A 22,067-nucleotide genomic window follows, 5' to 3' on the forward strand; every position below is an offset into this window, starting at 1 on the left:
GGTCCTCCGGGGCCAGGGCCTTTGAGGGCTCTTAACTAGGAGGCGGGAGGCAGCCACTCGCGGTTCTCACGCGCGTGCACCTGTCGGCTCGCGCCACGCGCGGCGCTCTGNGACCTCGGGGCGGGGTCTGGGGAGGGCGGAGCCTTGAGACTGGGTGGGGCCTGGAGGTGGGGAGGGGCATGAGTGATTCTTTGAGGTGAGTCCTGGAGGTGGCTGTCTCTGCCTCGTTCTCTCAAGGTTGAGGCTTCAGGACCACCCAAGTATGGGTGGTCTGTGAAATAGGGACAGTGTATTTTCCTAGCTCAGGAGGTGCACTCGGGGCGGGACTCGAGGTGGGTGTGGCCCTGGGAACGCAGACGTTGCCCCAGGGAACCCTGGTCTAGGGTAGCGAGCTTGGCAGGCTACTGGGTTTAGGCTTCATGTGCCATCCTGAAGCAGCATTTCGCTCTCTGCTCGTAGCACGTGAGGCGGGAAGTGCGGTTGAGGCCGAGGAGCTAATGAGGAGTGTACTGTCGTGGGAACCGCACGCTAATGACACGCGGGAGGAGGCGGGCCTGCCTGGGACTGATGAAGGCGAGACCTCGTGGACGGCCCCTGGCAGAGAGCTGGCCTCTGTGGGCCCCGGGGTCGGACCAGAGGAGGCACTAGAGGCATCAGCTGCAGTGACTGGCACCGCCTGGCTAGAGGTCGACGGCCCAGGCCTAGGCGGAGTGACCGCAGAGGCCGGTAGTGGTGATGCCCAGGCCCTTCCAGCTACTCTCCAGGCTCCTCATGGAGCCCTTGGGCAGTCGACAGTGCCCCCTGCCACTTCTGAGGCTACTGAAGCCAATGGGCCTTCCTCCCCCACTGCTCTTGACAAGCAGAGCCCAGGCCCTGAACTCCCCAAGGAGAGTCCCTTGGAGGTTTGGCTGAATCTAGGAAGCAGCACACCTCAAGGGCCAGAGCCCACTGACCCACTTCAAGGCACACCAGAGTCCCAACCAGCCTCAGATATAATTGACATTGACTACTTTGAAGGATTGGACAGTCAGGGTCGTGGTGCAGACATAGGGAGCTTCCCAGGGTCACCAGGAACCTCAGAGAACCACCCTGATACTGAAGGAGAGACCCCTTCCTGGAGCCTCCTTGACTTGTATGATGACTTCACCCCCTTTGATGAGTCTGATTTCTACCCTACCACATCCTTCTATGATGACCTAGAGGAAGAGGAAGATGACGACGAGGACAAGGATGCAGTGGGAGGAAGAGACCTAGAAGATGAAAATGACCTTTTGGTGCCCACTGATAAGCCTGGTGTGGGGCCTGGGACAGGCCAGCCTACCAGTCGGTGGCATGCTGTTCCTCCACAGCATACTCTGGGGATGATCCCTGGAAGCAGCATCGCCCTCAGGCCCCGCCCAGGAGAGCCAAACCGGGACCTGGCCTCAAATGAAAATGGCACTGAGTGCCGTAGTGGCTTTGTGCGGCACAATGGCTCCTGCAGGTCAGTGTGTGACCTCTTCCCAAGTTACTGTCACAATGGCGGCCAGTGCTACCTGGTGGAGAACATAGGGGCCTTCTGCAGGTAAGTGAATGGTAGGTAGGCAATGAGAACTATAAAAGAGTATAGGTGGGGCAGACCCAGCAAAAGGAGAGTGTGGGGGGCACAACTTCCAAGAGTTGTACATTCACAGGATTCCCAGGTCAATAAAGATCCACTCACATTTCTTCTACAGAATAACTTATTAAAATGTATTTCCTGTGGTCTCATCACCAGGAGAGGTTCCTCAGAAATAAGATTTTAAAAGTTCTCTACCTGACCCATACTACTCAATTATGAAGGCAAGTGAAGGACTTCGGAAAGGATTTTGGAAACAGCCCTTTGCCGAGGTTTTTGTTGGAGAGTGCTGGCCATTAGTATAGCCAAGGAGGGCTGGCCTATTAATCTGCTCCAGAGTAAAGACAGCTGAGACAGCTCTGTCCAAACCCAGTGAATAGCAGGAGGGCCCAGTCTCATAGATGGGCATGAGCAGACCCAAAGAGCAGCCACTCACACAGGTGAAATCAAACTGAGAGTCTGGCGGTTTTTGACTTTGGATAGTAACTCTTTTTCTTTCCCTTGGTTGATACTTGTCTCCCCTAAGATACCACATTCATGATACCTTCAAAGATTTAGTTTAGAATATCCCTGAGAACATTGTCTACAAGAACCATCCCCCATCTCTTCAGTAATTACCCCAATCACTTCACTCTTGGGAACTGCCCTAATGTGAGATATTTACCTGCTGGAGAACTCCCTGTCTTATTCTGGAAGGATCATGAGTCAGGGATGATTTGGGTGGTTCTTTACAGGTCCTAGAAGTGGAATAGAGTGTTCATTATCCTCTGAGGCTAGTTTCCTTTGATCTTAGGAGGAACATTTCTGTTATCAGAGTCTCTTTGGTCAGTGTCATTCTCGATGCTTCTTTTTCTTGTTCTTTGTAGAGGTATGTGAAGAATCAGGTTTCTTAAGGGCTAATGTTATGATTGGAGAATAACACTGGTGAATGCTCAAAGAGTTTCAGTTCCCTTCTATGAAAGTTCTTTGTCATAAATAGTTACGCTAGGGTCACTCACACATGATGTGACCACAAAGTTCTGGTTGGAGTTGTCCATCCATTGCCAATAGGAGGTGCTGTGGTTTAGAAATTAGGAGGAGGTGGTAAGGCTTTGCCAGCTGGTTAAGGGCTACCAGAAATATGGGGAAACCCCATGGTTTTGTGCTTCAAACTTTATTTTGGGGAACTATAATGATGATTTCAGCCTGGGAGCTGTGGAAAGTCATCTTTGCAAAGTCATCCATTATCCTCTGAGAGACTTGGTGTTTCACCCTTAAAATGAGCTCCCCATCAGAGTATGAAATTTAAAGGCCTTGCTGCCTCTGGAGATCTGAAAAAGTTCCCAGAAACCCCTGGAGCTCTCAGGGAATTCCTGAGTAAGGAGTAAGATTGTCTCCTTACCAAGCTACCTGGCTCTGCTGACCAGGGATCCACCAGTCTGCCTTAAAACGGCTTCCCCATATGCCCTCTTTAGCAATCCTTGCTAAGCTTTCACTCCAGGGTCACACTGGGGCCTCCCTGCCCAACTCCTGCTAGGGCTGTGCACACCCAGCCTGGCCCACAGCTTGAAAACTGCTTTTGCATTCCACTCACAGGAGACTGCTGAGCCTTTAGTTGCAGACTGCAGCGTGCCTTTGTCTCTGTCACCCTGACCCACTGCAGAGAAACGAAGAGCGCTGTGGCTGGACTTCTCTAGAACACGGGATTAGAGGGCCCCACTTAGAGGGTCTGCATTCCCTAGCAACCTCAAACAGATAGTTCCCCTATGATAGGAGAGGATCAGTTGGAAAACAAAGAAGAATTGCTTGTTAGCCATTTCTTCCCAGCCTATTCTGGATGTAGACTAGCCAATTCTCTGGTGCATAATTTCCCCATTTCTGGGCCCCTTTCTTGTCTGTCATTCACCCTGAGGTTCATGTCCTCCCTCCTTTGCCTGCCTCTATATCCTTCCACATCTTTCCTCTTTGAAGCAGCCTGGTTCCCATGGAAACAGCAATGTCATTGGAAGAGTTGGAGCCTGGGAATGTCCCCAAGGGCAGGAGAAAGTCACTCAACAAAAGGACTAAAACCCACCCAGAAGGTTGATTCTCACTATGCTTATATGACAGTTCTCATAGTATTGGAAAGGTCTAGGGGCAGAAGTTCTGATACTGAAGGGGTAGGAGGAGAATATACATCCATCCTTGTGTCTGTCCTTGTCTGTCAGTTTCTTAATTTTCGGTGTCTGGTTAACCACGTGAACTAGATGAAATGCGAACAACAAGATAGGTTTTTCATGTTTGGGGAAGGGCCTAGTACTTTGTAACGATAGCTCTTATTCATCTTGTGTCTCATCTGTCTTTCACCCAAAGCCAGGGCAAGCAGAGGTCTGAGAGAATCCTGTGATTGTCTTCACTGAGTTATAGTCACGTAACAGTCATGTAACTTAGAGCCATTCACTCAGTTTCTCTGTGCCTTTGTTACCTAATTTATATCATGGCCCTCAGAGAGCAGCCTGATCCATTTCACTGAGGACTTATAAAGAGAGGGGAGAATACTTGCTTTGAGTAACACCAGGTGGTCCTAGGAACAGGCTATTGAGATGAGTGGTGGGGTCAGGCCCAGACCCTGGCTGCGGCTGCAGCTGCCATCAGTCGTGGTCTCACTGTCACTGCTGCAGGTGCAACACCCAGGACTACATCTGGCACAAGGGAATGCGCTGCGAGTCCATCATCACTGATTTCCAGGTGATGTGTGTGGCCGTAGGCTCTGCAGCCCTTGTGCTGCTCCTGCTCTTCATGATGACCGTCTTTTTTGCCAAGAAGCTCTATCTGCTCAAGACGGAGAACACCAAGCTGCGGAGAACCAAGTGAGTCTGTGCCACCCAGCCTCTTGGTGGGAGATGCCTGACCCCTGATCCAGGGATGTTGTCACGGGGGTTTCTGACACCTGCTCTGCATCCCTAGCAGTTTTGTTCATGCTGAAGAGTCGCCCAGGCTTATCCATTCACACAGAATGTGCTGGTATTGCAGCAGAGGTGAAGCCCCCATGCACATTGTGGCTACCTGGCAACATTCCCAGCACCCTTATTCAGGACAGAGAGTGCTTAAGGAAGAGGTGGCCAGCATAGAGCATGTCCCAACCCTAGCCCCCAAGCAAGTTGCTGTACTTGGTCTGCCCATCCTGCCAGATAGCATCTGCTTCCCTGGTCTTTGACAACCAGTAGCCAGTGTGAGGATTTTGCCCACAAATTAGTGTGGAGTGATTTCACCCCCCTCAAATCTGCTGTCACTCACTACCATCTCCCCCTCAGTGGATGCTGAAGAGAGAGGCTTTAGCACTACAATATATTGCTTCCCACCCCTCACCCTTCCTGAATCCCCCCCACACTGGGGATTGAAGCTAAGGGCACTTTACCACAGAGCCACACCCCTAGCTTTTTTTATTTCTTATTTTGAGATAGGGTCTTGCTGAGTTACCAAGGCTGACCCCTGAATTTGAAATCCAGTTGCCTCAACTTCCCAATTCACTGAGATTACAGGTGTGTGCCACTGTGCCTGGCTTGCATTGCTTTTTAAAAACTGGTCAACCCCTGGTCCAGACAGAAGTGTTTAAGGAAATTCTCTTTACCTTTCCAGAGTAGAATTTTGTGACTGAGGAGGGGGTCCATGGTTAACTTTCTCTGCTACACCCACATGGGGATGCAGAATGGCTGGCTGCTTAGCTCTCAGCAGAGCAGCACCTGTGTGTGCATGTGAATGTCAACACACATTTACCATTACGCTAGGTCTTGAACTTTCAGATATGACCTTATGCACTGTGAGTGAATTATTCTTATCACGAAGTAAAATAAAAACCTTTCTAAAGTGTCACAGGAGTCAAAAGGAGGAAACCGAAGCTCATCTTCTTTGGAACCCAAGAGACAGTTGATGCAAAACTGGCCCCGATTGCCTTTCAACCTGTCACCCCATTAATCCCTCTGACCTGAGACACCCTCCAGAGAATGTGACTGAAGGACTTCCCTGGGTCCTGAAAAAAGGACAAAACACCATCTGTTGCTCCTGTGCGGGTGGACGCATGCAATGTGCAGATGCTGGCAGCCCTGCGGCATTTCAGTTAACTGCCATGGGGCCGGAAGGGCCTCTCCATTGTGCCTGTGCATTGAGGCGGGGGTGTATCTGGGCACATGATCACTCCACACAGACAAGCCAGGACCCTTGGCTTCTCATGCCTACACCAAAGTGGTGGGTATGTGAGGTGGAGGGGATAGGACCATCTAAATCTGGGCAGCTGCTGATGAGGATAGGGGGCAGAAAGGAGCAACTTCCAGAGAAGAGGAGAAGCAAGAGCTAGAGCAGAGTCATGTTTGCCTTCCTGATTTTGTGTTTTTCAGGGGCCGCTCCCTCATTTCTCTGCATACCTTATTTCTTTCCTGAGCCCAGTTACTGCTCTGATGATGCTTCATGTGCTCAGAGCACTGAAGATCCTACTGCGATTGATTGATTCTAAGATGCATATTTTTTTCTCACATATTAACATCTCTGAAATTGGATTGTATCTTACAATCGCTGGCATCTTGCAATCACTGTTACACAGATGGTAGTTTTGATGTAGTTGTAATTGCTTGGCATGCACAAACATGGTCATAGCTGTTCATATCGTTGTCAGTTCTGTATCTAAAGTCCAAACGAGCTACTGCAATTATGTTTAAAAAACCCAAGGTGGGCTGGGGATGTAGCTCAGTTGGTAGAGTGCTTGCCTGGCGTGCACAAGGCCCCGGGTTCAATCCTCAGCACCACACACACACACACCAAAAAAAAAAACCCACACAAGGTGATAACAAAATATGGATCATGGTTTAAGTGGCAGAAGTTTTTTCTTATGGTGTATCAAATAATGAGGCATCTTATTCCAACTCTTGGTATTTAACAAAATGTAGTATTTGACCCATGAGGCTGAAATATTAACTTCTTTTGTTACATTTTGCCATGATCATTTCACTTATGTTTTCCCGTCTCTCTTCTTTCCTACCAGCAAATTCCGGACCCCGTCTGAGCTCCACAACGATAACTTCTCCCTCTCCACCATTGCTGAGGGCTCTCACCCAAATGTAAGGAAATTTTGCGACACTCCTTGTATCTCCTCCCCCCATGCCCGTGCCTTGGCTCACTATGATAACGTTATCTGTCAGGTAACTTGTCTTCTTCACATCTACCCTTATGCATGCCTCAGCCCCCAGCCCAGGCCAAGTCTACAGACAGCTTTGGAGGTCAGATTAGGGCAACCCAGTGGAGCATTGAAGGTGGGAATAGGGGCTTGATAATGTCTGGCCTCTTTGACAAGCAGGGGTTATATGTAGTAGAGCTCTTTTACAAGGTTGACTGGTAATTTTAGCTTCATCTGTGCTTTAGAAGTCTGATTTTAGAAGTCTGATTTTACTTTCCACATCATGGAGAAAGACCCTGCTTTCATTAATAGTCTCATAGGTTCTGGTGGTTATTTAAGCAAGTAGTGGTTTCCTTTGGGGACAGGTGGAAAACCCCTTCCATCCTTGATCCTGTTTGAGGACCCTAACAATTGCGAGGCTTATACACAATTGGTTAGTGCAAGGTGAGCACAAAACACTGGTGGAACTTTAAACCTGGGAGTAATTCTATTCTTAGTAGGATGAGCTCATAAATATCAATTGAAATTCAATAAAAGTTCCAAGTTGACCATTTTCCAGAGATACTAGCTTATTCTATGGCCTGGATCAGGTCAGCCATTAAAATACTGAGTACTGGGGCTGGGGTTGTGGCATAGAGGTAGAGTGCTTACTTTACACGAGTGAGGCACTGGGTTTGATCCTCAGCACCACATTAAAAATAAATAAATAAATAAAGGTAAAGGTAATGCTGGGTTGGCTGGGGTTGTGACTCAGCAGTGGAGCACTTATCTAGCGTGTGAGGCCCTGGGTTTGATCCTCAACACCACATAAAAATAAATAAATAAACAAACAAATAAATAAATAAAGGTATTGTGTGGGCTGGGGTTGTGGCTCAGAGGTAGAGCCCTGCCTTGCACACGTGAGGCACTGGGTTCAATCCTCAGCACCACATAAAAATAAATAAATAAAGATATTGTGTCCATCTATGACTAAAAAATATATTAAAAAATAATAAATAAAGGTATTGTGTCCAACTACAACTAAAAATGAAACAAAAATACTGGGTACTGTCAGAGAATTTTGAAAGTCAAATAGAAACCATAGAAGCCCTCAAATCATGTCATATCCAAATCCAGGAAATCTGCACTTAATGCAGCTCTGTACTTTAAGGTAAATGCATTATTATAACACCAGTCAGGGAGCTAAACTGAAACTCTTATGACTAAGACAGTGGAGTTTAATGGAAACTATGAAGAAGTTCTTTGAAGTAATGGGGTATCAGAGCTCATCAGGACCTTGACAGTCTAGAGCAGTGCCATCCAGTGGGGCTTCCAGTGAGACAGGAGAGTCCTCTGTCTGCACTGTCCACTACTGCAACAGCCACTAGCAACATGTGGCTCTAGAGCTCTTGACATGTGAACAGCACAAATCAAGACAGTCATCTTTTTGTAGATGGGGAAACTGTAGCCCCAGAAGGGAAAGGAGAGAAAATAGTAAATGCAGCCTTAGTCACAGAAAAGAAAAATGGCCTGACAGAGGAAGTCATTAATTTAAGTAGGAAGTGAGAGGATCATTTTTTTCCTGATGACTTTGATGCCAAGGATAGAAAACAGGTGATTTCACCAAAATATTAACAAGTTCAAGATATAAATAATAACCAAGGAAACAGGATGTCTTAAAGCTTTAAGATGGATAACAACATAACTCAACCCATAAGAATGTGGGCACCTTGAGGGCAGGTCAGAGTCTCACTCATCAGGCCAATCCCTCCCACCTTATCCAGCCCCTTGCAGTGCTGTGCATTCAATCCACACTTATTGACCACTGGTGACAACAGCCCACCACCTGCTCTCTTGGTTCCACTGCCGGATCTGCCATCCTATACACATGGGACAGCAAATATGCCCAGTCAGGGCATTCCTGTCCATGGCGGTTGCTCCTGCCTGACAGAAGGCAAGGTTTCCTAGGAAAGGTTCTGACCCATGTGTTTCTGGCACTATGAACATGGACACCTTTGCCATGTCTTCACAAAAGACAGGAAGGAGATAGGTCCTGTTGGGGGACTTAGTTGCATAAGCCAGTGCAAGGGCTTCCTGTTCATGGCTGAAACAGCCATGTGGAAGGTGGGGCATCTTTACATGAACATTTCTGCCCACCCCGAGCTCAGACTGGCAATCTTGAAGACCAGAGCAAAGATAGGCAGCCACAGTGAACTCTGCCTGAGAGGGGGTCATGGGGTCAGCTGGTACAACATGATGGCCGTCCCTCAGGGAAAGGGTGGAACCAGGCTCTAGTGGTCCCCTTGGCTCTTCTTGGATCTGATGTCCTTCTCCCAGCTTGTGCCAGCAGCAGCATCTTTTCGTTCTTTTTTTTTTTTAACATTTATTTATTTATGTATCTTTAGTTTTAGGAGGACACATTATTTTGTTTTTATGTGGTGCTAAGGATCGAACCCAGTGCCTCATGCGTGCTAGGCGAGCATGCTACCACTGAGCCCCAGCCCCCGCCCCATCAGCATCTTTTCCACTCTGTAAAGCACTGAGTGTGAGGGGATGATTGTCCGTGCAGCCGGAGTGCTCTCTCGCTCTCCCCACCTAGCCTACAGACCAAACTTGGTCATAGTCAAGGTCTTTTAGGTGTGGCCAGTTAGGATGGGTGTGCTGGAGCTGGGGGTGAAGCTCAGTGGTAGAACACATCTCACACAAGCAAGGCTCTGGGTTCCATTCCTAGCAAAAGGGAAAGAAAAAAAATGCCACTCCACTGTGAAATGCAACCCTGCTTGTTGCCATGGCCATCACACTTTCCACCTCTGCACTGTGCAAGGAGAGGCAAGGACCCAGAGTCTGGCCTGCTGGTCAGCCTTCCCCAGCCTCTCCCTTCATCCTCAAATTCCTTTTTGGTATTGAGGAGCCTAAAATTTTTGAGTATTCTATTTCTCTTACTAGAGGGGTTATTTCTAAATAAAGTAAATTGAGTGGGTCATTTTCCTACCCCAGTGACTCTCAAAAAACCCATATAATTAGCCAAGCATGGTGCCACATGCCTTTAATCCCAGCAGCTTGGGAGGCTGAGGCAGGAGGATTGCAAGTTCAAAGCCAGTCTCAGCAACTTAGCAAGACCCTGTCTCAAAATAAAAAATGGCCAGGGATGTTGCTCAGTGGTTAGGTCTCCCTGGGTTCACCCCTGGTACAAAAAAAAATTTTTAATTAAGAAAAAAATCTGTTGTTTTGGGTCTTGTGTGGCAGGGTCCATACTGATTTCAGTGTCAATGGCTTCCCGCCCTCTACTGCTCCTCTGAGCTCACTGCTCTCATGTGAGGTGCTGTAAGCATGGGCCACAGTCTTTTGTGTGGCTGAGCAGCCATCCTGGGGAGGGGACATCAGGAGGCTGGAGGGAGCACAGCAAGCTGGACCTGCTCCAGGTGCACCATGTGAATGAAGTCACCTGAAATCCACTGGCAGACTGCCCAGGCTGAGCTGCCCTGTTGCTCCTCACGGCGGTGCTATCCAGGGAATGTGGCAGATAAATGTGGCAGATAAAGTGGTCCTCCTGAGACCTGACAGAGCTTCCAGGAGTTTGTTTTATTCCTAGGACTTTGTGGTACCCAGAAGTGCTGTTTTTTCATAGTTACATTTTTTTTCCTTTCCAGACTCTGCTTTTGCATGTGTATAGTAAAGCACTGGCTGCCTACCCCCTCTGACAGAGGTTTGCACATGGGGTCCAGGCCTAAATGTGTATTACCCCTGGGCTGCAGGGTACCCATATGGCTGAGATGGAACACTGGGAGCAAGGGTCCTCTGTGGTTTCCAGGATTTATGTCAGATATCTATCCTGCTCCCCTGTGACTAGATACATCTGCCATACCAAAGGCAGATGGATCTGCTGCTACAGAGTTTGGCAACCTTAGGCTTTACAGGAAATAGGACACAGTGGTGCACTCCTGTAATCCCAGCTGCTCAGGAGGCTGAGGCAGGAGGATTGCAAGTTCGAGGCCAGCCTCAGCAACTTAGTGAGACCCTGTCTCAAAATTTAAATTTTTTAAGAGGGGCTGGGAATGTATGTAGCTCAATGGTAGAGCCCTCCTGGATTCAGATCCCAATACAGGAAGATAAAAATAAAAAGCAGAACAATTCTGGAGGAAATACTCTGGCTACAACAACAAGACATGTTTCAGACACTCCCTCGTCTCTTCTTTTTGTGGAAGGCACTTGGCTTGCCTAAGAGTCTTATTTGGATACCTCTGTTTCTTACTTTTAGGATCTGCATCTCCCATCTCGGCACAGAAGGCAATTTTTTCATCTTTCCAAATCCCATGGGCCCTGGATGGGACAACTTGAATGGGGGCCCCTTCTTTGTGACATCACAGCTCTATAAAGAGTCAGTTGATGTACTTTTCTTCACATTTTGAGAAATTCCTGTGCCCTATGTGCCCAAAAAGCATGTGACATAGAAAGAATGTGGGGAGGTTTCTGGAAAAACATGAAAGTAGTTTGCATCCTTAGAAGAGGAAAAATGAGCATAGACCCTTACTGTCTTTTCCCAAGCTTTGGTGTGATTCAAAATCCATCCTGCCCATGATCTTTAAGGGCTCAACTCTGAAGCTTCCACGTCCAGCATCTTCCCCAAACAGAACAGACGCACACACAATAAGAAATACAGTTCCACCTCAACCCTCTTCCCTCTCCATAAAACATACACATGGGCTGGGCTGGGGGTATAGCTCAGCGGTAGCACATGTGCTTAGCATGCACAAAGCCCTGGGTTCAACCCGCAGCACTAACACACACACACACAAAGTAAAATAACCAAAATATATACATACATAGACCATATTTCTATATTGCCTAGAAATCTTTCTATCTCAGTGTATATGGGTTTTTGTCCTGCAGTTGTTAGGGTCTTTTTTTGTTATTGTTTTATTTGGTTTTCTGGTACTAGGGATTGAACCCAGGAACACTCTACCACTGAGCTACATACCCAACTCATTTTATTTTTTATTTTTTAAACTCAGGGGCATTCAGCCACTGAGCTACATCCCCAGCCTATTTTGTGTTTTATTTAGAGACAGAGTCTCACTGAGTTGCTTAATGCTTCCCTGTTGCTGAGGCTGGCTTTGAACTGACAATCTTCCTGCCTCAGCCTCCTGAACCGCTGGGATTACAGGCCTATATCACCATGCCTCACTTATTTTTTATTTTGAGATAGGGTCTTGCTAAGTTGCTGAGACTGAACTTGTAATCCTCCTGCATCAGCCTCCATGTCACTGGGATTCCAGGCATGCACCACTGTGCCCAGCCCCTGCATTTTTTTTTTTTTTAATTCTCTCCAAACAGTGATTGACAATGTCAGGTGCCTGTGTGTGCTGTGTACAGTTGCTGTGCCTCAAGTCTGCCTCAGGACTCTACAAAGTCCATTTCCTCTTGTCTCATTGGTATGGGGAACATGTGTCCCCTGTTATCTATAAATCATGTCCAAAGTCTTTAAAACTCTATTAAATTTTTGTTCAGTCTAGGCCTCTGAAAAGCAGCCAGCAAGTCTGTGGCAGTGGGCAGGTGGCAGAGCTTTTCATACCCACAGTGTTCTGTGTGCGTAGCACCATGAAAAGCCAGACTTTTCCCAACCCATCACTACCCTAACCCAGTGCAGCCGGTGGAATGGACTAGAGTTCCCCCGATGGAGAATGCCTGGCCATTAAGCATGATCTTGATTTTTGAAAGTAGTTAAAACAAGAATAGTCCTAAGGGGGAAAAAAAAAGAATAGTATTAACTAGCTGGTCAGATGGAATATTCTCCACCCTTCATGCTATTCGTGAATCCACCTCTCTGATTAGCTGAGTTCCGTGTACTTTATAATAACTCTTTAGGGTACCAGACAAAAAACTTGAGGCCCACAGAATCACTCTAGATGTGATCCCTTCTGGGGGTCCTCAAGGAAAAGAGTAAGGCAAATCCTACTGCAGAAATCCTCTGAGGGCCCAGAATTATAGAACTGGAGGACTGAATGCTACTGGGCTCTCTGGAACCCTTTCACTGGCAAATTCAGGTCAGATTCAGGAACTTGTCCTGGGGCTTCAAGTGGCACTTATGGGTGGCATGAAGGCAGAGGTGCACCTCAGAAGTAGGTGGGGGATCCACAACTTAAGTGAACATCTGAGGCAGAGTGTGGCAGGCCACTGAGGCAGCCAGACCCTGGGGGTCGGGTTGAAGAAGCATCTTTTCAGTTAACATCTTCAACAGTACAGTTCTGACTGCAAGAGGCTCACGGGTCTTTGACCTGTAGTCAGGGGACATGTCTGCATGTCTGGGGAGTGTGCATCTGAGTACAGTCCCACGTGTCCCCCCCACCACCCTTGTATTCCCTGACCAAGACGCTGATGGGAACAGAGCTCCTTGTGTGAGACTTCAAAGGTGTCTGAGCCAAATTAAGGGGGGCTGTTTCCCCCCACTCTATGTCCAAGAGAAGACATGACTAGCCCCAGTTACAGGTCTTTGATTACCATCAACTTTTTATCTACATCTGGCCATTGCTTATAAGCTTATAAGGATGACTTTCCTAAAAAGTAGTTGCTAGTCAGTTACTTCAGTTTATTATTCAGTTTATTCAAGACTTAGAGCTTTTCTTCCTTATTCGTATATAGGTTTTGAAGCTCTGCTTCCTTAGCCGGTTAGAAAACCCAAGGTAATTATTGATTGCTCTGCCCACTGTCTCTTTCCCCTTCCCAATTTTTTTCCCTCCTCCAGGATGATCCTAGTGCTCCCCACAAAATCCAGGAAGTTCTGAAGTCCTGCCTGAAAGAGGAGGAGTCGTTTAACATCCAGAACTCCATGTCACCCAAACTTGAGGGTGGCAAAGGTGACCAGGCCGACTTGGAGGTGAACTGTCTCCAGAATAACCTAACCTAAAGCAGAGCAAGGAGAGAGGAAGCGGGGGCGGGGGCGGGGAAGAAACATTATCTCCTCTGGTACAGAGTCCGGTCCACGTAACCATTTGTTAGACTCTTTTCTTTTTCTGATCTCATGGCATGCTTTGATGTATTTTGTACAGGAGGGGAAAGAAACACTTAAAATAAGCAAAGAAACTGAACAGAACTGCATACACTGGACTGTTTTATCTGTGCTGTCTGTACATTGCTTCTGCCGCTGTGATTTCTAAACCTACACTGTTATTCAACTGACTTTTTTTTTTTTTTTTGTACTTTGACCCACCTTTTTTTGGAATACCAGTCCAAAAAAAAAAAAAAAAAAGTTCTTGAAATAAAACTTTTTTAAAAGCTATCCATTTTATTCCTGTCATGTGGCTGCTTCTTACCCATTCTCACTAGTTTGACTTGCATTCTGACCTTCACTGGAGATGGACTCCAGAGCAACATACATCAGGCTCCGTGGCTTAAACAACACGAATTTAGTTTTTCACAGTTCTGGAGTCTGGAAATCCAAGGTTGTCACTAGTGTTGGTTTCTGATGCGTCTTCTCCCTCTAGCTTACAGATGGCCACTGTCTTGCTGTGTTACCACATGGCCTTCTTTCTTTGTGCAGAAAGAGGAAGGTCACTGATGTCTCGTTCTTACAAGGCCTCTCTGATTACCTCATTTAGTCTGACCTAGCCTCTTTTTTCTTTTCTTTTTTTTGGGGGCGGAGGTACTGGGGATTGAACTCAGGGGCACTTGACCACTGAGCCACATCCCCAGCCCTGTTTTTTATTTTATTTAGAGACAGGGTCTCACTGAGTTGCTTAGCATCTCGCTTTTGCCGAGGCTGGCTTTGAAGTCTCAATCCTCCTGCCTCCTCCTCCTGAGCCTCTGGGATTATAGGCATTTGCCACTGCACCCAGCCTTTAACTAGCTGCTGCTGCTTTTTTTTTTTTTAAGTTGTAGGTGGAAAAATACCTTTATTTTGTTTATTTATTTTTATGTGGTGCTGAGGATCAAACCCAGTGCCTCACACGTATGAGGCAAGTGCTCTACTACTGAGCCACAACCCCAGCCCTAACTAGCTTCTTAAAAGCCTGTGTCTGTCTATAATCAGGTTGTAGGTTGAGACCTCAATGTATAAATTCAAGAGCAGGGCATAATTTAGACCAAATAATCTTATCTCATCTACTGTTAAGAATATTTGCTGGCTGGGGTTGTGGCTCAGAGGTAGAGCACTTGCCTAGCATGTGTGAGGCACTGGGTTCGATTCTCAGCACCACATATAAATAAATGAATAAAATAAAGGTCCACCAATAACTGAAAAAAAAAATATTTAAAAAAGAGAATACTTTGGGACTGGGGTTGTGGCTCAATGGCTGAGCACTTGTCTAGAGTGTGTCAGGCACTGGGTTTGATTCTCAGCACTACATATAAATAAATATCTTGTGGGGGGGGGGGGCTGGGGATTGAACCCAGGATGTTATGCATACCAATTGAACTATATATCCCCAGCCCTATAAATAAATAAAATAAAGGTCCATTGACAACTAAAAAAAAAATACTCTTTTAAACCAGGTGCAGTGGAGCATACCTGTTATCCTAGCAACTTGGGAGGCTGAGACAGGAAGAGCACAATTTCAAAGCCAGCCTCAGCAATTTAGCAAGGCCTTAAGCAACTTAGTGAGACCCAGTCTCAAAATAAAAAATTAAATGGGCTGGAGATGTGGCTTAGTGATTGAGCACCTCTAGGTTCAATTCCCTAGTACCAAGGGGGAAAAAAAAGAATAATCTTTAAAAAAAACTCTCTTCCAACTGGGCCCAGTGTTGCACACCTATAATCCCAGTGACTCAGGAGGCTGTGGCAGGAGGATCACAACTTCAAGGCCAGCCTCATCAAGGTAATGAGACCCTATCTGAAAACATAGCGGCTGGGGTTGTGACTCAGTGGTGGAGTGCTTGCCTAGCATTTGTAAGGCACTGGTTCAATTCTCAGCACTGCATATAAATAATAAAGGTTCATCAACAACTAAAATATATATATTTTTTAAAATAAAAATAAAAAATATAAGGACATGGTGGCACATGCCTATAATCCCAGAGGCTCAGGAGACTGAAGCAGGAGGATCATGAGTTCAAGATTAGCCCCACAATTTAGCGAGGCCCTAAGCAACTCAGTGAAACCCTGTCTTGAAATAAAGTATTAAAACGGGGCTGGGGATATAGCTCAGTGTTAGAATGCCCCTGAGTTCCATCCCCAGTACCAAAAAGAATCCAATGCCAGGGATGGAACCCAGGACCTTGTGCATGCTAGGCAAATGCTCTACTGCTGAGCTACACCTCCAGCCCTTTTGTCTAAATTTTATTTTGAGCATTTCACTAATAAAATTTGCTTAGACTGACCTTGAACGTGTGATCTTCCTGCCACAACCTCCTGAGTAACTGGGATTTCAGGAATGTACCACTGTGCCTCACCACTTTTGTCCTCAGACTGTATTAAGTACTTACACTCTGAGCCAAGCCTACTAAGGGAGGCCCTAGTCTCAAGAAGTTCATAGTCTACTTAAGAAATAGACTTAAATAATTATAATGCAGTGTGTCAGTATTATAATGGGAGTGTGCATGAAGAGTTCAAAGAGGTTGCAAGTGGATGTTAAATGATAAGAAGGCATTTTTCAAGATGAAACAGGAAAGCAGGAGAAGGTGTTCAAGGAAAAGAGGAACTACTCAGGAAAGTAGTGCTGGATGAGCAGAGATTGTGCGAGAGGGAGGGGTCCTAGGTGATGGGCCTGGAAGGAACCACTGAAGAGAGATAAGGAAGGACCTGGAATGCCCAGTAAGCATGGATAAGACAGGTCCAGATTTGTTTTCTAGAAAGATAACTGGAGACAGCAGTGAAGGCCCACTGAGGATGGAGGTTGTAACAATCCAGGAAATGCACAGGGATGGATCAGAGAGAGGAGTTCAAATAGCAAGGTTTACCAGCTGCTGGGGAGTTTTCCAGAATTTTTTACCTGCATTCATTCTGTGATAATTCTAGCTCCTGAAACCCCCGGAAGTGTGTTTCAGTTGACTAATTTCTGCGTGTTCTTCCTGACTTGTATCATCATGTGCCTTGTTATTTTTTATTACGTGCTGGACATTGTATCTGAAAATTTGTTTATTAAACATATCTTGACATCTGGGATGATTTCTTCCTGTCAGGGTTTTTGTTTTCCTCTGTCAGGTGCCAGGGGTGCTAGAATTATGGGATCGCATGAATACAGATTCAAGGTGGTGGTCTCAGACCTATCACACTGTGCAAGAGCTTGCTGCTGGTTCTTCTTTTAACAGTCCTCTGGAGTTACAGCCCAAGACGGGCAGTGCTTACCGGTGTCCCACCTGCACAGCCCTGGGAGACTTTCAGAAACACTCCTTGTTCTCTCTCACCTTATCTGAATGGGCAAGTGCCTCCAAGGCACAAAAATAGCCCCATTATCAGACTTTTCTGTCTAGGTTCCTGTCTTCTCTGGATGTCGGCCTAGTAACTCTTTAGTATCTTGTTAGCTCTTTGATGCTTGTCAGATGTTTATACAGCTCTTTGGTTGTCATTAGTGGGGGAGTGGGTCCAATTTACCTCGTCTCCTGTTGGCTAACAACAGAAGTCCTCTGTTTCCACCTTGGACTCTTGCCCAGACCATGTTCAGTGCAGTCTGCTCTTTGCTATTGGATAGGGCTGCTTATTGGGATACATATTATACTTTCCTAACCATATTTCTTGTCCACTTTGAGGGATTTGGCATGGCTCTGCTTAGAACTTCCTGTACTCTCTGAATTAGGGGACCTGTCCTTCAAGGGTAGGCACCTTTGGATCCTTTCACAAGGAGGCCCAATCAAGCGAGCCTGTGTGTTAAAAGTGCTTTGTAAATTCTAAATCCCATCCAGACGGCAGGGTTTGTTTAGTATTGTGCTTTGTTTTGTGTTTCCCATGAGAGTATTATGAAATGTGTATCAAAGCCTTTGGCTTTGTCCCACCTTCACGGTACATACAGGATGGATAGGAAATCCCAGATCACAAGGACAGCAGGGGACAGCGGAGGCCTATTGAATAGAGTCACCAGATATTACCAAGAGTCTTTGTCCCAAAGAAGGAACTAAAATGTTGGAGTAGGGTATATTGATTTCTGTCTGTGCCTGTCCTCTTTCCTGCCAGAGTGTGTGTGCTGCACAATGATTGTGATTCATAGGGCTAGCTGGCGCCCTCTCTGGGGACCCTCCAGCTCTGCTGCTACTGCCTCCCCCAACCCCCATAGTAATTGCCTAGCTCTGGGGACACTTCACTTCACCCTCATGCTTTCAGATGAATGTGTCCTCTCTGCTCTTTCTAACCCACACCATAGCCGGTCCTGATTCTTCCTTTCCAAAGAAAAGAGAGCCAGGCGTGGTGATGCACGCCTGTAATCCCAATGGTTCAGGAGGCTGAGACAGGAGGATCATAAGTTCAAGGCTAGCCTCAGCAACTGAGACCCTGTTTCAAAATAAAGAGTAAACTGGGTGCAGTGGTACTCACCTGTAATCCCAGCAGCTTGGGAGGCTGAAGCAGGAGGATCACGAGTTCAAAGCCAGCCTCAGCAATGGCGAGGCACTAAGCAACTTGGTGAGACCCTGTCTCTAAATAAAATACAAAATAGGGCTGGGGATGTGGCTCAGTGGTNTACAGCTCAGTGGTAGACCACCCCTGGGTTTAATCCCTTGTACTGCAAGAAACAACAGAAAGAAAGGACAGACTGGAAATATGGAAGAATTGGACATCATGGAAGGAAGCCAAGTGTCTCTGGAGCCTTCCAGCACTGAGGAGGTCATGCCAACCAGGAGAGCTGTGTGGGCGGTGTAGAACCCTCTGTCTACACAGAGCAGATCCTCGAAGTACCACACCTGTATCTGCTTCCTTGGATTACTGCCACAAACCAGCAGGAATGGAATGACTTAAAACAACAGAGGTTTCCTCTTCACAGCCGTAGAGGCAGGACGCCTGAGATAAGGTGTAGCCAGCTCCAAAAGAAGGAACCTTCCTCGCCTCTTCCTTGCTGGCAGCCCTTGTCACTCTTTGGTTGTAGCTACATCACTCCCATTGCTGCCTCTGCCTGCACAGGACTTGCCTGTGTGTGTTTGTCAACGTTTTGGCGTCTTCCTGTGGTCTTCTTATAAGGACACCCATCATCGGATTCAAGGTTCACCCTAGTCCAGTATGATCTAATCTTACAACTGTAAAGATTCTTATTTCCAATAAGGTCACATTCATAGGTTTCCAGGGTCCAGACTTTAATGTCTGTTCAGGGACACAATGCGAACCACATAGAGCCTTACCATTTACAACACACTTTCATGTCTATGGTTTCATCCATCCTCACCAGAGCCCTGGAGCCTGGTCTTAGGACTAAAAGGCATCAGTGACAAGGTTACAACTTGAAATTTGGACATGTGTTTCAGTATCTTTCCTCTGCATCACCTTGTACCATAGACACTGGTTCTTCATCCTTTCTCATAGAACTGATAGTAGCAAAAAGATTAGCCTGTGCACCACAAAGTGACACTCAACCCCAGACTCAGTGCTAGACATTCTCTTCCAGTTAGGAGCCACACACTCTCTGAACCCAAGGTTCTTCATCTATAAAACCCTTACCTTGGGGCTGGGGGTTGTGGCTCAGCGGTAGAATGCTCCCCTAGCATGCACAAGGCACTGGATTAGATCCCCAGCACCACATAAAAACAAATAAAATAAAGATATTGTGTCCAACTACAACTAAAATAAATAAATAAAGTTTTTTAAAAATCCTTACCTTTTGGGCTGGAGCTGTAGCTCAGTGGTAGAGTGCTTGCCTAGCCTGTGTGAGGCACTGGGTTTGATTCTCAGCACCATATATAAATAAAATAAATGTCCATTGACAACTAAAAGAAAATATTTTTAAAAATCCTTACCTTTTCACAGAACTGTCTTGGCACCCAAGATATAACAATGAACCACATGGACCAAAAGTACCTAGTGGAACTTACTTCCCAGTGTCATGAAATCCATTCAAAACCATTGTCTTTGTCTGTTTTCTGTTGCCATAACTAAATGACACTGGGTATTTTATAAGGAAAATAGGCTTATTTAGTGTTAAACCAAAACTCTTGAGATGAAGGGTCTCTGAAATAAAAGGGTTTATGGAGCCAGTGCAAGTGCTAGTCAGAAAAAAAGACGTGGGACCTAGGACAAGTCCCCACAACTACCAACAGCTGAGCTAGGTAGCAATTGGAAGTGTGTCCACTGAACCAGAACTAGGAACATCTTTTTCAATCTAAAAGGTTTGGGGAAGAAGGACATAAGTTAGTTACATTGGATATAGATCAGAGCAGGATTACATAAAGTGGTGTGTTTTAAGATAGGGGAACAGGCCCTAAGGAGAAGAAATCATTGCTTCTGGATTGGTAGGGGTGGAAGCAAGATGTGGTGTTGGGAGTTGTGATGGAATTTATTTTTGGCACCAGGGTTTGAACCCAGGGACACTTAACCACTGAGACACATCTCCACCATATATATATATGGTATATTTATTTTTATGTGGTGCTGAGGATTGAACCCAGTGTCTCACACACATGCAAGGCAAGCACTCTGCCACTGAGCTATAGCCCCAGCCCTCCCCACCACTTTTTAAATTTTATTTAGAAACAGGGTGTGACTGAGTTGCTTAGGGCCTCACTAAATTACTGAGGCTGGCTTTGAACTCGCAATCCTCCTGCCTCAGCCTCACAAGATGCCGAGATTACAGGCATGTGCCACTGCGCCTGGAAGTTGTGATGGAATTGAGTTAACATTTCAACATACATTTGAGAATATGAAACAGCCTTTTATTCCTTTTGACCTGTGGCTTATTAACTGATTTACTTCCCCCATCTCTCTTTCCATCCACCCTCCAGGCCTTGTAGTTAAATTTAGGACATCCTGGAATTTTTCTCTTACTATTAACTCAGGTTCTGGAAGTCCTAGAGCAGGACGTCCACATCTGCTTGGCATCTGGTGAGGGCCTGGACATCATGAGGCGAGACAGGGCAAGCGTGCATACTTGCGCATCTCTTCCTCATCTCATGTAGCCACTAATGCAGTCGTGGGGGCCTCACCTCACAACATCAGTTAATTGCAGTTACCTCGCAAAGACTCTGCTTCCAAATGTCATTAACATATGACTTTCGGGATTAAATTTCCAACACATGAAATTAAGGGGACATATTTCAACCAGAGAAGTAATATATGGGAAAGTGTTTTGAGAACTGGAAAAGGTTCTACACTCATCCTCTAGGCCCAAGGGAAAGGGTGAATACCAGAGGGGCATAAGCCAGCTTCCTGGTCAGTCAAGCAAGGGAGTATCTGGTGAGCACCACCAGGGCTGAGCACAGTTAGAGGCTCTTCCCTCAGCCCAGGAGTCATGCCAGGTATACAGGAGGCCTGGGGAAAAGAAAAGCATTCCAATAAAGCACACTGGCAAACAGTATTGCCTCCTGAGTGTGTGACTTTGAGATTACACAAAGGACATGGAGGAAAGATACCCAAAGGTAGCAGAAGGAATCAGATGACCAGCTAGAGCAGGCAGGTCGCTAATGGTTTATCAAAGCCAAAAAAAGAGAATATGTCAACGGAAGGGATTTGCCCCTGGTATCATGTGCATCCAAATCCAAGGTGTCCCTTTAGGAGCATAATTGCTAGGACAGAGTCTTCAGCTTCATAAGATAATGTCCAAAGTGGTTGTTTTACCAGGTATGGTGTCACGTACCCATAATCAGAGAGACATGGGAGGCTGAGGAAGGAGGATCCCAAGTTCAAAGCCAGCTTTGGCAATTGAGTGAGACCTTGTCTCAAAATATAAAAGAGGAGGGCTGGGCATGGTGGCATATGCCTGTAATCTCAATGGCCCTGGAGCCTGAGGCAGGAGGATCACAAGTTCCAGTCCAGCCTCAGCAACTTAGCAAGACTCTAAGCAACTTAGCAAGACTTTGTCTCAAAAAATATAAAGGGTGGAGCACAGTGGCACATAATTGTAATCCCAGTGGCTCAGGAGGCTGAGGCAGGAGGCTCATGAGTTCAAAGCCAGATTCAGCAATTTAATGAGGCCCCAAGCAACTTAGTAAGACCCCATCTCTAAATAAGACTGGGGATGTGGCTCAGTGGTTGAATGCCCCTGGTTTCAATCCCCAGTACCAAAAATAATAAAATAAAATAAAACATAAAAATGACTGGGGGTGTGGCTCAGTGGTAGAAAGTCCCTGGGTTCAATTCTCAGTGAAAAAAAAAAATGTGGTTGGTTCAATAATCAACAGAGGATGAGCAGTGCTTTTGCTCCATATCCTTAGCAGTACTTGAGAGCACTGATCTGTAATTATGATTTTAATTTGTGATTCCCTAGTTGATGAAATTGCACACTTTTCATATGTTGATTAGTC

The 22,067-nt window shown here is 46.3% G+C and overlaps 1 protein-coding gene across 2 annotated transcripts; it reads left to right on the top strand.

Moving 5' to 3' along the window:
• Positions 1-456: 456 nt before the first annotated feature.
• On the top strand, positions 457-13,891 carry Cspg5 (chondroitin sulfate proteoglycan 5). 2 transcript variants are annotated; one of them, XM_048794839.1, is made up of 4 exons: positions 457-1,564; positions 4,237-4,425; positions 6,591-6,747; positions 13,444-13,891. In XM_048794839.1, exons 1-4 carry the CDS (start codon positions 498-500, stop codon positions 13,603-13,605), a joined length of 1,575 nt encoding a protein of 524 aa, XP_048650796.1. In that variant the 5' UTR covers positions 457-497; the 3' UTR covers positions 13,606-13,891. The 2 variants fall into 2 exon arrangements, with proteins under 2 accessions (XP_048650796.1, XP_015344400.2); XM_015488914.2 differs by having other exon boundaries at positions 6,591-6,666.
• Positions 13,892-22,067: the final 8,176 nt, after the last annotated feature.

The sequence above is a fragment of the Marmota marmota genome, unplaced genomic scaffold (genome assembly GCF_001458135.2).
Source record: "Marmota marmota marmota unplaced genomic scaffold, marMar, whole genome shotgun sequence".
Classification (NCBI taxonomy): domain Eukaryota; kingdom Metazoa; phylum Chordata; class Mammalia; order Rodentia; family Sciuridae; genus Marmota; species Marmota marmota.